The sequence below is a fragment of the Manacus candei genome, unplaced genomic scaffold, assembly GCF_025592945.1.
Source record: "Manacus candei isolate 608988 ecotype Guabito, Panama unplaced genomic scaffold, ASM2559294v1 h1tg000055l, whole genome shotgun sequence".
Taxonomy (NCBI): domain Eukaryota; kingdom Metazoa; phylum Chordata; class Aves; order Passeriformes; family Pipridae; genus Manacus; species Manacus candei.
This window is the reverse complement of record NW_026138103.1, coordinates 620,627-636,741: the sequence shown is the minus strand read 5'-3', so window position 1 is coordinate 636,741 and position 16,115 is coordinate 620,627. Positions and strand designations below refer to the sequence as shown.

At 57.3% G+C, this 16,115-nt stretch overlaps 1 protein-coding gene across 1 annotated transcript in view; it reads right to left on the bottom strand.

Annotated features, from left to right (window-relative positions):
- Positions 1 to 178: 178 nt before the first annotated feature.
- LOC127477599 (zinc finger protein 397-like) overlaps positions 179 to 16,115 on the bottom strand; it is a 70,257-nt gene continuing 54,320 nt past the window's right edge. Inside the window, exons 2-3 of the mRNA XM_051802106.1 lie at positions 4,495 to 4,573; positions 179 to 597 (exon numbers count right to left, since the gene is read on the bottom strand). Of these exons, the coding sequence (XP_051658066.1) occupies positions 179 to 597; positions 4,495 to 4,546 (471 nt within the window). The 5' untranslated portion in view covers positions 4,547 to 4,573. The remainder of the gene's footprint in view (positions 598 to 4,494; positions 4,574 to 16,115) is intronic.

The following is a 16,115-nucleotide window of genomic DNA, read 5'->3' as shown; positions in this document are numbered from 1 at the left end:
TCGTTGGCGATGCTCCAATTCCCTTCGCTCATCTTCCTCTCCATGTTGGAGGATGACTGTCTGGTGGGTGCTGAGCTATCCCCCACGTTGCAGTCAGAGGCAGTGGCCCTCGCTGACGCACGTGGAACACTCTGGTGTTCCTGCAAACATCCAGTGCTGAACCCACTCGCTGGCTCTCTTACGGGTGGGTCCGTTGGTGTTTGGACAAGTGTCCACTCTGGGCAAAGCTCTTCCCACACTCCCCACATCTGTAGGGCCGTTCCTCAGAGTGGATGTGCTGGTGAGTGAGGAGGCTGGAGCTCTCCCTGAAGCTCTTCTCACACTCCAAGCACTTGAAGGGCTTCTCCCTGCTGGGAGGCTGCTCAGGGACCACCAGCTCAGAGGTCCCCCTCAAGCTCTGGCCGCCTTCCCGGCACAGGCTGGCTCTTTCCTCCTCAGAGCACCCTGGGCTGGCTTTGGAGCCCCTCCTGCGGGGGGATCTCCGGCCCTTTTCCTCCCCACTGCCTTCCTGCGCCGGGGAGCCCTTCAAAACGGCCTCTCCCACCAGGCTCTGCCGGGGGGATTTGTCCTCCGGGCTCTCCGTCCTCAGTTCGGGGCCTGGGGCAGGAAGCAAGAAGATTTGAAAAAGGAGATACAGCCTCTGGCTGGGGACAGGGAGCACCAGGGTGAACGGCCCCCATGTTTCCACAGGAATCACAAAATCACAAAATGACCTGGGTTGGAGGGGACCTTAAGGATTATCCCATTCCAACCCATGCCATGGGTAGGAACTCCTTCCACTAGAGCAGGTTGCTCCAAGCCCCATCCAACCTGGTCTTGGACACTTCCAGAGATGGGGCAGTCACAGCTTCTCTGGGCAACCTGTGCCAGGACCTCACTACCCTCACAGGGAGGAAGTTTTTCCAACTATCTAATATAAACCTCTGTCAGTGTGACGCCATTACCCCTTGTCCTGTCACTCCAGGCCCTTGTAAATAAATTCTTGTGTTTCCAGTACTAACCTGAAGTAGGTACTGCAACAAGAGAGTATGAGCTTGTGAGCCTTGAATTCCACTCCATGAACTCTTATAACCACATCACAGAATGTCCCTTCAAGGCGGAGCTCGTTGGCGATGCTCCACTTGCTTTTGCTCATCTCTGTCTCCATGTTGGAGGATGACATGGGTTAGTGGTGGCCTTGGCAGTGCTGGGGGACGGTTCTCTGCGGGCATTTCCCGCACAGGGTTCCGCGACTCCGCGTCCCCGGCGCTGCGGGGCGGTTCAGTGCCGGGCGCCCTTGCCCGCGGCTTCTTTATTGGAATCTTTCCTTTCTGCTTCGCCCTCCCCGCTCGCTGCGGCAGAAACGAAACCGCCGGTCCCGCCCCGCGCTGCTGCCGGCGCCGGGCGGAGGCGCAGCCGGGGCACGGGGGGTCCCCCCGCACCCCCTACCCCGAGCACGCCCCGAGTCCCCCCCGGCCCCGCGGCCGCGTTCCGGTCCCGCCCCCCCAGTCCCCCCCCGCGGCTGCGCGGCCCGGTGGGAGCGGAGCGGGAGCGGAGCGGGAGCGATGGTGAGCGGGGTCCGCGGGCCGGGAGCCCGGGCTGGGGCAGCGGCGGCCCCGGGGCTGGGCGGGGGAGCGCGGCCAGGAGGGCGCTGGAGGGTCCTCGGTCCCACCAGGGCGGCACCGAGCGGGGTCTCTGCTCTGCCCGCAGGTGCCCGAGCTGGAGAAAGCCACGGTCCGGATCCGGCAGCCCGAGCGCGTGCGGGGGATCCTCCGGACCCTCCGGGAGCAGGGGGTGGCCAAGCTGCAGGGAAGCCCTGCTTCAGCACCACTTGCCCTGGCCGTGGAGCTGCCAGGTGGGCACTGGAGCCCTGTCCCTGCTGACAGCAGCCCCTGGGGGGTTGCCCCCTCCATCCCTCCGTGCCGTGGCCCCTTACCCACGCCGATGCTGCCGTAGCCCAGGTGGGGCCCAGGTGATGCTGCTCGTTCACGCACATGCCCTGCAGCCCCCTGTCCATGCCGGTGATCAACCGCCCGACGCCCACCACGCCGGCCACTGTGGCCCCTGGGTCATAGCTGGGGCGAAGGGACAGGCCTGTCAGAGGTGCAAAAAAGGATGCAGTTCCCAAAGCTGCTGGGGGGGGGCAGAGTGGGGGCACAGGGCTGCCCCCTCCCCGAGGTGCAGGTAGCCCACCACAGCCCATGAGCCTCTGTGCTGCAGGCAGAATCCACAGCTCAAAAACACGCATCCTGATGGGCTCAATCCTGCGCTGTTGGGGGGCAGCTGCCCCCTGCAGCACTGCTCAAGGCTCCAGCTTGACCCTGCACCTCCAGAACCCATCAGCTGCCTCCCCACGTCTCACCCACAGAGCTGGGCTGGAGGCCGGCGGCTCCCAGGCTTCCTGCTGCTTCCAAACCATTTTGCATATGGCACATTGGAGCTTTGTGCAGCAAGGAGGAAAGACAATGTCCCGGCCTCATTTTTAAACTGCAGATTTCTTTTTATTTTTAGATCTCGAAAAACTCTAAGAAGTAAGTGGAGACATCTCAGGTAAATCGAAATCCTTCATCCCCTTGTTTCTGTGTCCCCGGTTCTCCCCCTGCTCACGGTGCTGCAAACCAGGGGCTGCCCCAGGCTCGGGTCCCAGCCAGTGTGGGCAGAGCAGGAGGGATGCGGGGCCAAGGGACACTGAGTGGAGCAAAGCCTCTGGGGTAATGGCAGGTTTCTCCACTGCCACGTCTCAAAGTGCTTTAAGTGTTTTCCTGCCTGTGCAGCACAAGCAGATACATGTTCCTGAGTGCAGAACGTCCCACTTAGGGCCAAATCCTGCCTGTGCCCGGGACAGGCTCCCGCACGGCACTGTAGAGCTGAGGGCATGCCAGGCTCCCCGAGGGGCTGGGGGGAGCTGGGGGACACGGCAGGGCAGCCGGGCAGGGGCTGGGGGAAGGGGCTGCAGCCTGGGTTGAGGCTTTGCTTGAGGCCCCCCCAGGCTGACACGTGTACAGGGCTCCCCGGGTCCATGTGCTCACCCCAGCACCCATCAAAAGCCTTTCTTGGGGGGGATCTGGGCAGTGTCTGGAGCAGGCAGCTGCCTGCCCTGGCCTGGCTGCCCCTGTCCCGGGGCTGGGGGACGCATGCGGGGTCGCCGCAGCTGCCCGCCCGCCCCGGGATGCGGGTGGGGGCTGGAGGAGACATGCAGGGTCCCGCTGCAGCTGCCCCCCGCATGCAGGCGGCACAGAGCCGCGGGCGATACCTGGAGTCAAACTTTTTGCCATCTTTAAAGGTCCCATTGTAGTGCTAGCGAATGAAATCCCCCATCTGTGCCTCCCGCAGGCAGATTTTGGGGGTATAGTATCTGTCTATCACCACGTCTTCCCAGCGCCGGGGCCCCCAGGATGTCCAGGAGGAGGAGGAGGAGGAGGACGAGGCAGTGGCTGCCCGGGGCCATGGCCATGGCGCTGAGGCTGCAGCGGCAGAAGGGCCTGGCGGGGGGAAGGCGGAGAAGGGGGGTCCGGGACGCCCCTTCCCTGCCCGGGACGCCCCTTCCCTTCGCTTTCCCTCCCTTCCCTTCCCCTGCACCCGCCCAGCCCGGCCCTCTTGGAATTTCTCTAGACGTGTCGCTCATCTCCCTCTCCATGTTGGAGGACCTGAAGTAGGTACTGCAACCACAGAGGATGAGCTTGTGAGCCTTGAATTCTACCCCATCCACGCTTATGATTGCATCACAGAGTTTCCCTTCCAGGCGGAGCTCGTTGGCGATGCTCCAATTCCCTTCGCTCATCTCTCTATGTTGGAGGATGACTGTCTGGTGGGTGCTGAGCTATCCCCCACGTTGCAGTCAGAGGCAGTGGCCCTCGCTAACGCACGTGGAACACTCTGGTGTTCCTGCAAACATCCAGTGCTGAACCCACTCGCTGGCTCTCTTACGGGTGGGTCCGTTGGTGTTTGGACAAGTGTCCACTCTGGGCAAAGCTCTTCCCACACTCCCCACACCTGTAGGGCCGTTCCTCAGAGTGGATGTGCTGGTGAGTGAGGAGGCTGGAGCTCTTCCTGAAGCTCTTCTCACACTCCAAGCACTTGAAGGGCTTCTCTATGCTGGACCACCAGCTCAGAGCTCACCCTCAAGCTCAGGCCGCCTTCCCGGCACAGGCTGGGTCTTTCCTCCTCAGAGCACCCTGGGCTGGCTTTGGAGCCCCTCCTGCGGGGGGATCTCCGGCCCTTTTCCTCCCCGCTGCCTTCCTGCACCGGGGAGCCCTTCAAAACGGCCTCTCCCACCAGGCTCTGCCGGGGGGATTTGTCCTCCGGGCTCTCCCTCCTCAGCTCGGGGCCTGGGGCAGGCAGCAAGAAGGACAGGCAGGGGATTTGCCTCCGGCCCACAGAGAAGGCCAAGGACATCCCCCCAACTCCGGCCCCGGCAGGACGGCGGCGGCAGCGGGGTTGTCCTGCAGCCGGGGCCATGCTGGGCTGACAGAGCCAGCACAACACCCGCCCAAGGGCCACTGACTTCCTCCTCACCTGTCTGGGGGGCCCAAGGCATCTTCCTCTTCCTCACAGCCTCCTCCTCCATCCGCCCAAGCTTTGGGAAGGACAAATCCTGATGGGGGGAAAACAAGGGCTGAGCATGTTGGCTTGGGGGTTCCTCCTGCCCAAGTCCATCTCTAGAACTCATCGGGCATCATAAAAACCTCCAAAACAGCAAGAATCAGCCCAGAAAAACTGAAACCACCAAGATTCAGGCAAAAATCCCTTTCAGAAATAGCAAGCAGTGCAGGAGGAGCCTCCCAAGCAGCAGTTGCAGGGCAGCAGGGACCGACTTGAGCTGCCTTTGGTGCCCAGGAACTCCCCCCACACAGCCCCTCTCGTGCCCCAAGGGACCACCAGAACAGGGGGAGCCCAAAGGACTGGACTGGAGGAATTGAACAGACATTTTGGGGCCATTTGATGGACATTTTGCAGGGGTGGTGCACAGACTAAGGGAAGGAGACCTGTGTGTTCTAGCAAAGAATGGGAAGGGGGTGGTGGGGGGTGAAGTTGTATTGAGTCGTGTGGGGCCTGGCCATGATGGGACTGGTGTGGAATGAGGGCCAGAATGTGCTGCTTTGGGCTGGGGTGGAGTTAATTTCCTTTGCAGGGGCTGGTGTGGGGCTGTGGTTGGGCTTGTGCTGAGCACAGGCTTGAGAACACAGAGGTGGTTTGGTTAGTGCAGAGCCTCCCCAGAGCCAAGGCCTTTCCTGCCCCTGGCACAGACACACTGGGGAGGGGCTGGGGGTTTGTAAATAAATCCTTGTGTTTCCAGTCCTGACCTGAAGTAGGTACTGCAACAAGAGAGGATGAGCTTGTGAGCCTTTAATTCCACACCATCCATGCTCATGATAGCATCACAGAGTTTCCCTTCAAGGCAATAAAACTACTTCTGAACCAGCAGAGCCTTCTGGGTGCTGTGGTTGACTGGACACGGTGAGAAGTCCAGCTGGTCAGGGAAGTCCAAGACTGGGCGGGCACAAACGGTCCGGATTGGCACAGTGAGTTTTTCTCTTTTGCTGATGCAGACAAGCTGGTGGAAATGATCCTGCAGGAAAAGAGACTGGCACAGCATTGAGGGCATTGTCTGCCATCCTCATGGCAGAAGAAAAAGGGCTGTTTTCTATGACCCTTTGTGGGTATGAATTGACCTCTCCCACCCCCAAAATGACCACTAATTCATACTAATAAAGGCTGGAGAACAGAGCATGTGAAAAAGCATCAGTTTTGCTCCATTCCATTGGGAAAGAATAAAGCTCTCTGTATCATCTTTTTCTTCCTCTGGTATTTTCCATATTTAAATCCCTTCCACTGAACCTAGAGATGGCTAAACCTCAACACCCCTCCCTGTCATTTCCCTGCTGTTCCATCTGCCTCTTCCCCCGTGAACATTCAAGAACAGGCACGGAGGGAAAGCACAGCCCTCTAGGCCCAGCTGCAGGGCCTGGCAGCACCACGCTGTGCCAAGGTGTGACCAGCTCCAGGCTGCCTGCCCCCAGCCCAGAGCCGACCTCACAGCACGGGCTGGGCTATAACCAGTGTGCAACAAACGCCCTGGCTTTAGAGAGAACGTTCCTCCAAACTCACCTTGCTCCCCTCAGGGGTGAAAAGGATGTTTATAGTGCAAAATGAGCCCGGTGGGATCTGATGGCACACACCATTGGGGCCGACCAACTTGAAATAAGGTGAGCTGTCCATGGTGACCTTCACCAGCCGAGTAACCTGCAGGAAAGACACAAAATGGTGATTTTGCCACTTGTGCAAACAGGAGGAGACCTGGGTGTGCCCTGGTGACAGCCTTCCTTGACCACTTTCCCAAAGGACTTTTAGCTCTGGAGGTTCAAACACAGGCTACACAAGGGTGAACTTGGATCCCTCTGCCTGGGCAAAGCAGCTCGGCCAGAGGCAGTAGGGCAGTGCCTGCTGGGAAGGAAGGTCAGGCACCAGCAGTATGGAGATAGAACACCTGAACCAAGTCATCCTCATTTCAACAAGCCCAGAGAATCTGCCTGCTTCTGCCTGCACACAGCCACGCAGCCCTGTTCCAGAGGGAGAATGTGCTACCTGAAGGCAAACCAGCACATTGTCCTGGGGGAAGGAAGAAATTCCCTTCTAACAGACTGAGGTGGAGTGGGGAAGTCCAGCTGTGGGGAGACAGTCCTATGGGCACACCAGCAGAGGAGACCAGACTCTTGGCCTTCCTGGGAAACTGAAGAGAAAAGGAGGAACACAGCAAGACAGAGAGAAAAGCCCTGACACAATGAGATGGCAAAGAGTATTGAAATGGGCTGTAAAGAAGCAAGGGAGAAGCACAAGACAGTGCCAGGAAAGGCTGATGCAGAAGATGGGAGCAGTCAGCTTGCCAGAGTGAGGGAAAGCCAGACGGCCCTGCAGGCTGGGCCTGTCAACTCTGGGCTTGAAAGGTTATTTTCTGCCTGGAGAAACATGAGCAGCACCGACTGACAGTGTGGTTTCATTATTAAAAGCCAGTCTCAGCTCTCCAGGGGCTCTTGCTGCCTGGTGACTGTGGCCAGGCAGCTGCCAGAGCAGGCAAGCCAGACTGCTGGGCATTCCTGCAGCCACCCTGCTGCCAGTTTCTGCCCTCAGGGGAACACAGGCACAGGGACAGCAAACAGGCATTTGCTAGCACAGGGGTATCAACCCCTGAGCACCAAATCCCATCTCACAACCTCTAAACCAGGTGATTTGGACTCCCTGCTGTCTATTCCCACCAGCTTGCTCTTGGCACAAGAGTCATTTGAGAAACTGTTTCCTTGACTGAAATTCAAAAGGTCTCAGTTTTCCTCTTTACAGGGCAACACAATTGCTGACATTTTTCAACTTCTTCCTTCTCAGCTTTCGTGGGCAATTGCAAAACAATCACACTTTGTTCAAGTGAAGGTGGAAACCCTCAAGAGCCCATTGCTCTGGATGTCAGATACCACCAAGGCACGGCCAAAATCAGGGGACAATCCTCAGCACGGGAAAATTCCCACCATCTTGCAAATCCAAGGTGGTGAATCTGGATGGGCCACAGCTGCTACTTGCTCTGCTGTAAACCATGGGGGTTACACCACTCTGCTCTTCTTCTAGCACAGTGTTAAAGCGCCACATCCCAGCACTTACCTTGTCTCTATTCTTCAGAAGCAGGGCCGTTTCACAGACCTTGCCAAGGACATAGTTCTGAAACACCAGCTCGGATGGGACAGGCTCAAACAAGGCCTTGTTCCGGTCAGGGGATGAGAACTGGAGAGGTGAGAGAGAGCAGGGAGAGGTTCAGCTGCTGGGAGGAAGGTTCGTGAATGCCTCTCCTCTCTTGATCCCCGGTGAAGGACAGGCTCTTGGTGACTAGGTCTGCCCAGCTGCCACTGGGGGAACAGTAGCTCACCCACCTCTGCTCTGAGCTGATCAAAAGCTGCTGGACCACACTAAGCAGGCTCAAGCTGAGCAGCTCTTTTGGCAGGAGTTTCTCCAGCTTTCCTTCTCCAAAATGCCAGGCAGCGCTTACCTCCAGCACAGCCCTGTGCTAATGGGGTCCCAGAGCTCTGGGCACTCACTCAGCACTCAAGCAGTAAGTGAAACTCAAGAATTTACATCAGACTCCATAGGAAACAATTTTGGGGTGACCTTTACTCTGAGGCAGGGAGGCTGAGGCCCACACAACTCCGGACTCTAGAGCTTAGACAGCAGTAAGAAGAGAACAGCACCAGAGAAGGTTAAGGGCAAAAAGAAAGTACCACAGTAGATAGGGATAGGACAAATAAGGTGAGTGCTGCATGAGGATAAGGTTCAGCTCTTTTCTCAGCAGTGCTGGAGTTGTGTTAGACTGGGAGGAATTCCCTCAGGCCCTCAGCCTTCAAAGGCCAGCACTGCCACTGTGCAGGGAATCCTATGACTCCCAGCATTTGCCAGTGACAACACCAAAGCAAGAGGTGGCTCTTTCAGTGGGACAATGGAAAATGGCAAGCTCGTGCCCTTGTGTCCTGCCCCAGCCTTCCCCCGCTATTGTGCCTTCGCCATGGCAGCTAAACTCCAGCAAACCCCACCAGCTTCAGCAGAAATTATTTGTGTTGGCTTAGCACAGATCAGGACTCCAGCATCTCACTAGGAGAAAACGTTTTGCCTTTGCCCCAGCAGAAGGAACTCCACCACCAGCAGCACTTTGCAACGACAACAGGACCCGGACACTGAGGGGTTTCAATGAGCTGGAGGCAAGGCACGCAGCCTCTTCAAGTGTCACATCAAACAGCAAGGAAAAGGGCAGGAAAAGGCTACCTTGGAACTGGAGTTCTCACTGGTGCCTGGGGGCCGGACAGTCTTGGGCAGCTTTGTCTCCTGAGGGCTGTCCGGCTTCTTCCTGAGCCTGAGACCAACCTCCCTGAAGTCAAAGATGGTCAGCTGGAAGGCAAAAAACCAGCAAGAGCCTCAGAAATGCCCTTGTTTAGAAAGGCTTTTCTTGTTCAAGTGGCTCTGATGAATCATTTGTGATCACAGCCACCAGGACAGTCCTGGAAGTCCTGGACCTGCTGAAGTATTAAACATCACAAAATTAATGATATAGAGCAGAACACACTTGCTCAGCCACACTGTCATCCTGATTATCCTCCCTATGTCCTTGGGGGCATTTTTGGAGCCAATTTACACCTCTAATATTTTTTTCTCTCCTGGAGAGAGAACTGATTCTGCTTGCACATTGTAATCCTTTCAGAAGAACTTTTCCCCCTAGTTTTCCTCACTTGTTGTTAATACATTTTCCTCTTAAGTTTAAAAATTAAAACCTTTGCTCTGAAAGAGAGCGAAGGAAGAATGAAGAAGCTTCAAACCAAGGAGAAAAACCTTAAAATCCGAATTTCTGTGAACAGCACAAAAAGTCTCCTCACGCTGCATTAATGCCGCCTCACGAAACGGCGATGGCCTCTGCAGGCAGCTGCCTAAAAACACCCACGGCTCCTCGGGAACACAGACATGCTATTGTTATATTTTTTTTTCCCCCTAAAGATTTAATTTTTCTCTCTTTCCATTCAGCCCCTCGGTGACTCCCGAGAGCCCTCTGCAAAGCCATAAACTGACTTTGGGAGGAGCTTTTGGACACCCCCGGGATCCTCCCCCGCGCTGCCGTGGGGCCCGTGGGTGTGTGAGGGGCTGAGGGGTCGAGCGCCTGGACACTGATAAATAAACATCAGCAGCAGGGACACGGGCCCGCCCCCGCCGCGCTGCGCAAACGGCGCAGGGATACGCAAACGGCGTAAGGCGGCGCCGCGGGCGGCAAAGGAGCGGCGCTACGCAAATTGCGTAAGGGGCCGGCAATGCCCACAGCCCTACTCAAACAGCGTAAGGAGGGCGCCGGTAATGGCAATGGGGGAGTTACGTCAGTTGCGTAAAGATACGGAAATGGCGCAAGAGCCCTGCCCTCAGCGCTACGCAAATGACGGGAGGGCCACGGTGGCTTCCTGAGGGCTCGCGGACCTTTCCCACTTCATCCCAGTCCTCTCCAAAGGGCTCCCACTTTGTCCCAGTCCCTCCCTAAGGGCTCTCAGTTCCCTCCTAAGGGCTCCCAGTCCATCCCAGTCCCCTCCTAACGCCGCTGCCCACAGACCTACGCAAACGGCGTAAAGGGGGCGCCGGTAACGGCAAGGGAGGGGCGCTACGTAAACTGCGTTAGGCTACGCAAATGGCGTAAGCGCCCTGCCCTCAGCGCTACGCAAATGGCGGGAGAGCCCCGGTTCCTTCCCCGGGGCTCCCAGTTTATCCCAGTACCTCCCAGTCCTTTCCTAAGGGCTCCCACTTCATCCCAGCTATCGCCGCGTTCTCGCGCTTCCAGAATTTTCTCCCTCCGCTTCCCAACTATAAAAGGGACTTTCTGTGCTGAACACCGAGCCGGGAGCACTGACAGGCTCGGCGCAGGGGCCCTGTGCTATTTGGTTTCTCTACAGTTCATGGTTTTATAATGAAGGGGGAAGGGTTAATAATCTGTCACAAAGGACTGGAGCTCTCAGAGCCAATTAGTCCTCCAGTGAACCATTTAGCTGCTGAAATAAATCCAGTCTCAGGCACGCAATGAGCAGGATTCGAGACAGAAAAGCCTGTGTGGGTACGCAGGGCATTGAGCTCGTGCAGATTTGTCCACAGGTGCAACTTGGTACATTTTAGTACCGAGTGCTTTTGATACACAAACTGGCCACCGAAACTCTCTTGGGTCAGAACGTGCAAAGGTGGGACAGCTTTATCCAGAACACGTAGACCACACAATTTCTCAAAGCTGGATCAGAATCTGTGCCAGCCTGTGGTGGAACCATGAAAGCCACCCCCAGGAGTTGCATTTCCCATTTGGATATCAGGTGGGGACAAGTCCCTGCCACAGGAATGGAAAATCCATGGTGGGGTGGGAAGGGCCAAGATGCTGCCCTGGCAGAGAAGGGGGGATGTGCCACTGCAACATCTCCCAGCAATGCTGCTGTGGGTGGAAAAACACCATTAAGCTGGGACAAAGTCTAGGAAAGCAACGGCAGAGTCTGTCTCCCTCTAAATGTGATGTCTCCATCATCCAGACCCAAAGCCATGCTTTGGACCTCCCTGCACCAGTCTTGGTTTTCCAGCTCCTTAACTGCATCAGAACAAGGCCAAAAAAAATACTTCTTTTTATATTCTTGTAATGGGTTGACCCTGGCCAGATACCAGGTACCCACTAAAGCCACTCTCTCACTCTCCCTCTGCAACTGGACAGAGGACAGCAAAAAAAAAACCAGCTAAGAATTCCTGAGTAGAGCTAAGAGCTGGGAGAGGTCAGTGACTGATCACCTTCACGGGCAAAACAAGACTCCAAGTGGGGATAGTACTTATATTTAATACTAACAGGATAAGAGCCAAAGAGTGAGAAATAAAACAGTCTTAAAAACACCTTCCCCCCCCTTTCCTTCCATGTTCTCCCTCCTCCCCCCCAGCAGGGAGATGGGAGGGGATGGGAATGGGGGTCACGGTCGGTTGTTGTTTCTGCCGCTGCTCAGGGAGAGGAGTTGGAGTCCTTCCCCTGCTCCCGTGGGGTCCCTCCCACGGGAGACAGTCCTTGATGGACCTCTCTGGTGTGAGTCCATCCCTCGGGCAGCAGCTCTTCCCAACCTGCTGTCCCGTGGGTCACTCCTCCATGGGGTCAGTCCCTCACGGCTGAGCTGTACCGGCGTGGGTCCCCCACAGGGGCCATGAGTCCTACCTGGGAAAAACCTGCTCCAGCCTGGGCTTCCCTCTCCACGGGCTGCAGGTCCCTGCCAGGACCCTGCTCCATCCTGGGCCTGCCACGGGGTCACAGCCCCCTTCCTGCATCCACCTGCTCCAGCGTGGGAGCCTCCAGGGGCTGCAGGGGGGTCTCTGCACCCCGATGCTCCTCCAGGGGCTGCAGGGGGGTCTCTGCACCCCGATGCTCCCCCACGGGCTGCAGGGGGGTCTCTGCACCCCGATGCTCCCCCAGGGGCTGCAGGGGGGTCTCTGCACCCCGATGCTCCCCCAGGGGCTGCAGGGGGGTCTCTGCACCCCGATGCTCCCCCAGGGGCTGCAGGGGCACAGCTGCCCCACCCTGCTCTGCCCCACGGGCTGCAGGGCCTCAGCTCCAGTGCCTGGAGCACCTCCTGCCCCTCCTTCTGCACTGACCATGTTCTCACTCCACTCTTCCCTGACTGGAATTCCTTCTTTTTCTTAAATATGTTAGCCCAGAGGCGTTGCTGTCACTCCTGACTGGCTTGGCCTTGGCCAGCGGCAGGAATTCCATCCTGGAGCCACTGGCATTGGCTCCACGGGACAGGGGAAGCTTCTGGCAGCTTCTAACAGAAGCCACCCCTGTAGCCCCCCCGCTACCAAAACCCAGCCACAGAAACCCACTGCACCCAGTTACTTCCACTTGCCCCAGGATGGTTCCAGTTTCCATCAGGATGATCCCGGTCACTCCCAGTCACTCCCAGTTTATGCCAGTTGCCCCCAGCATGCACCCTGTCACTCCCAGTTACTCCCAGTTGCTTCCAGCATGATCCCAGTTGCTCCAAGGATGTTCCCAGTTGCCTTCCAGCATGGCCCCACTGGCTCCCAGTTCCCCCCTGCATAGTTCCAGTCACTCCCAGTTTGATCCTGGTCCCTTACAGTCACTCCCGCTATGATTCCAGTATGGTGCTGGATCCCAGTTGCCCCCAAGGTGGTCCCAGTTGCTCCCAGCCACCCCCAGGATGGCTCCTTTCACTCTCAGGGACTCCCAGTCTGAGTCCAGTATGGCCCCAGTCACTCCCAGTCACTCCCTGGAGGATGCCATTTGCCCTCCGCATGGTCCCAGTTGCTCCCAGTATGATCCCAGTATGAGTCCAGTCACCCCCAGTATGATCCCAGTAACTTCCAGACACGTCCAGTAGGAAGCCACTTTGATCCCACTCATCCCCAGTATGGCTGCAGTCCCTCTCACACACTCCCAGTATTATTGCAGTCACTCCCAGTATGACCCCAGTAGGGGCCCAACTGCTCCCAGTAGGATCCCAGTTGCCCCCAGCATGGTTCCAGTTGCTCCCCTTCACCCCTGCTATGGTTCCAGTCACTCCCAGAATGATCTCAGTCACTCCCAGCCACTCCCTGGATATCCCAGCTCCCTCAGCCCTCCTCACACCACTTGTGCTCCACTCCCTTCCCCAGCCTCGCTGCTCTTCTCTGCTCCTGCTCCAGCCCCTCCAGGGCCTTCCTCAACTCGGGGGCCCAGAGCTGGACACAGCACTCCAGGGGTGGCCTCACCAGCCCTCACTCCAGGCCAACAATCCCTTCCCTGCTCCTGCTGCCACACTCTTCCTCAGCCAGGCCACCATCCATTGGCCCTCTTGGCCACCTGGCCACACTCTGCCTCCTCTTCAGCTTCCTGTCCATCCCCACTCCCAGCTCCCTTCCTGCCTGCCTGCTCTCCAGCCACTCTGGCCCCAGCCCGGGGGGCTGCCGGGGCTTCTTGTGGCCAAAGGGCAGGACCCGGCCCTTGGCCTGCTTGACCCTCATCCCCTTGCAATCAGCCCATGGATCCAGCTGGGCCAGGTCCCTCTGCAGAGCCCTCCTGCCTTCCAGCACATCAACACACCCCCAGCTTGGTGTCAGCTGCACATTTGCTGATGAAATGCCTGCTTCTGCAGCAGCTGCAGATGCTCAAGGGGCAGCAGGACCAAGTCAGGGGCCTGGGGGGCCCTGGGGGGCTTTGGGGTGCGGGAGGGTCCTGGGGGAACTGGGGAGGGGCTTTGGGGATTGGGGGTACAAACCAGGACAGACCAGTACAGACCAGGACAGACCAGTAGCTCCTCACTGCTCCCCAGATCTCTCCTGGAGCTGGGCCACGTTGTCATGGGACACCTGAGCCCCCCCAGTGCCCTCCCAGTACAGCCCAGTGCCCCCAGTACAGCCCACTGTGTTCCTGTCCCAGGGTGCCGGGTGATCCCTCTTGGGGGGGGTTGGAAGGGATTTGAGGGGGGAGCTGCGGGAGATTTGGGGGGATCTACAGGGGTGGGATGGGGATTTAAGGGGGTTTAGGGGGGCTTTGGGTGCATTTAGGGAAGTTAAAAGAGGTCTTGGGGGCACTGGGGGGTCAAAGGGATCTGTGTGGGGAGGGGATTAAAGGGAAAATGGGGGTTAGGGGACATTTGGGGGGGGTTAATGGGGCCTGGGGGGGAGAGGAGGGGCTGCACCACGAGGAGGTGAATCCCGAACCCCCCCTGGTGAATCCTGAAGCCCCCCTGGTGAGGGGTCATTATGAGAGGATGAGCCAGTGAGCCTTGAATTCCACTCCATCCACTCTTATGACTGCATCTTATGACCGCATCACAGAGTTTCCCTTCGTTGGCCAAGCTGCAGGGAAGCCCTGCTTCAGCACCACTTGCCCTGGCCGTGGAGCTGCCAGGTGGGCACTGGAGCCCTGTCCCTGCTGACAGCAGCCCCTGGGGGGTTGCCCCCTCCATCCCTCCGTGCCGTGGCCCCTTACCCACGCCGATGCTGCCGTAGCCCAGGTGGGGCCCAGGTGATGCTGCTCGTTCACGCACATGCCCTGCAGCCCCCTGTCCACGCCCGACGCCCACCACGCCGGCCACTGTGGCCCCTGGGTCATAGCTGGGGCGAAGGGACAGGCCCGTCAGAGGTGCAAAAAAGGATGAAGCTCCCAAAGCTGCTGGGGGGGGCAGAGTGGGGGCACAGGGCTGCCCCCTCCCCGAGGTGCAGGTAGCCCACCACAGCCCATGAGCCTCTGTGCTGCATGCAGAATCCACAGCTCAAAAACACGCATCCTGATGGGCTCAATCCTGCACTGTTGGGGGGCAGAGGACCAGAGTGCTTGGGAAGGCTGGGCCATGCCCACAGGGCAGTTTTCTTTCTGCTTCCTGTTTTCCTGCCCTGCTATAAGCATTTAGAGCTGACTTTTCCAAAGCCGAGGGCTCTGGGGCACCTCTTGGCAGCTGATGCTCAGTGGGAAGCCAGGGCTTTGGTCCTTCAGGGGTGAGGACTTTGGTGCTGGGCTTTAGCTCAAGCGGTTTTGCAGAGTTAGTCTTCAGGCTCTCAGCAGTATCCTGCAGCTGTGTGGCTGCTGTGGTGGGATTGGAGCAGTCGTGGCTTTCTGCAGCCTTGAGCCTTTGTAAAAACCCAGCTCTGCTGTGGGGAAACCAGAAGAGAGAAAGTAGCTTCCCTTGGCATACACTCCAAGAAAAGACTGGAGGGGGAATAACATTCTCCTGAGGAGGAGCATCCCTTGGGTTGGGCAAAACTTAAAAGTCTGTTAAAATGGGTTCAAGGAGGGTAAAATACAGGTTGTATAAGCTCTGCTCTTGCCCAGACACAGTAGTTTAGATTTAGGGAAATGAAGGCTTTACGCTTTTTACCCTCCTCTCTGTAGTCGTTCCTTTTCTCACACCCCACAAGTCACCAGGGTCCATGGTTTCCATCCTAAATGCATGTTTGCCTTGTCTTCCAGGATGGCAAATGCTGGAGTATTGAACCCAGGGAAGGAGTGGTCCCTGCCAAGGCTGAGGTTCCTGTGGTTGTCATGGCAAACCTGGGTGACACAGGGAGATTTGAAGACAGCATGAAGCTGTTCATTGAGAACAGCCTTACCAGTGTCATCCCCATCCAGGCTGTGGGCACTGGCACCACAATTGCCATTGACAAACCGTTTGCTCCGGAGCTGAATTTGGAACCCCAGTTCAAGTAAGAGATCTCTTAACTCCTGCCTCTCCTCTTGGCTCAGCAAGGAGCAGTTATGCTGTAGACTTTCAGGCTAAATCTTTTACAGTGCTCCAGGCCCTGGCTTTGTTTCCCTGAAGCCAGAGCTTCCTTTAGAAACATGTTGTTATGCTCAGGTTCCTTAAATCATTAGAGAGACGCCTCTGCCCGAATTAAGGGGCAAGCGAGACCGTGTGCCAAAGTGAATAGTACGGGTTTTTATTTAACAGTAAATGTGAGGAAGAGAGAGATAAAAAGAAATGGGAAAAAGAGAGAAAGGGGGAGAGAAAGAGAATGACAAAGAGACAGATTAAGTAGAGAAAATATCACCGCTGCATGGATTCCAATGGCATCCCATTGATGCTCTTCTTGTGGCCTTCTCGGTGGTGAAGTGTTCTCAAAGTGATGGT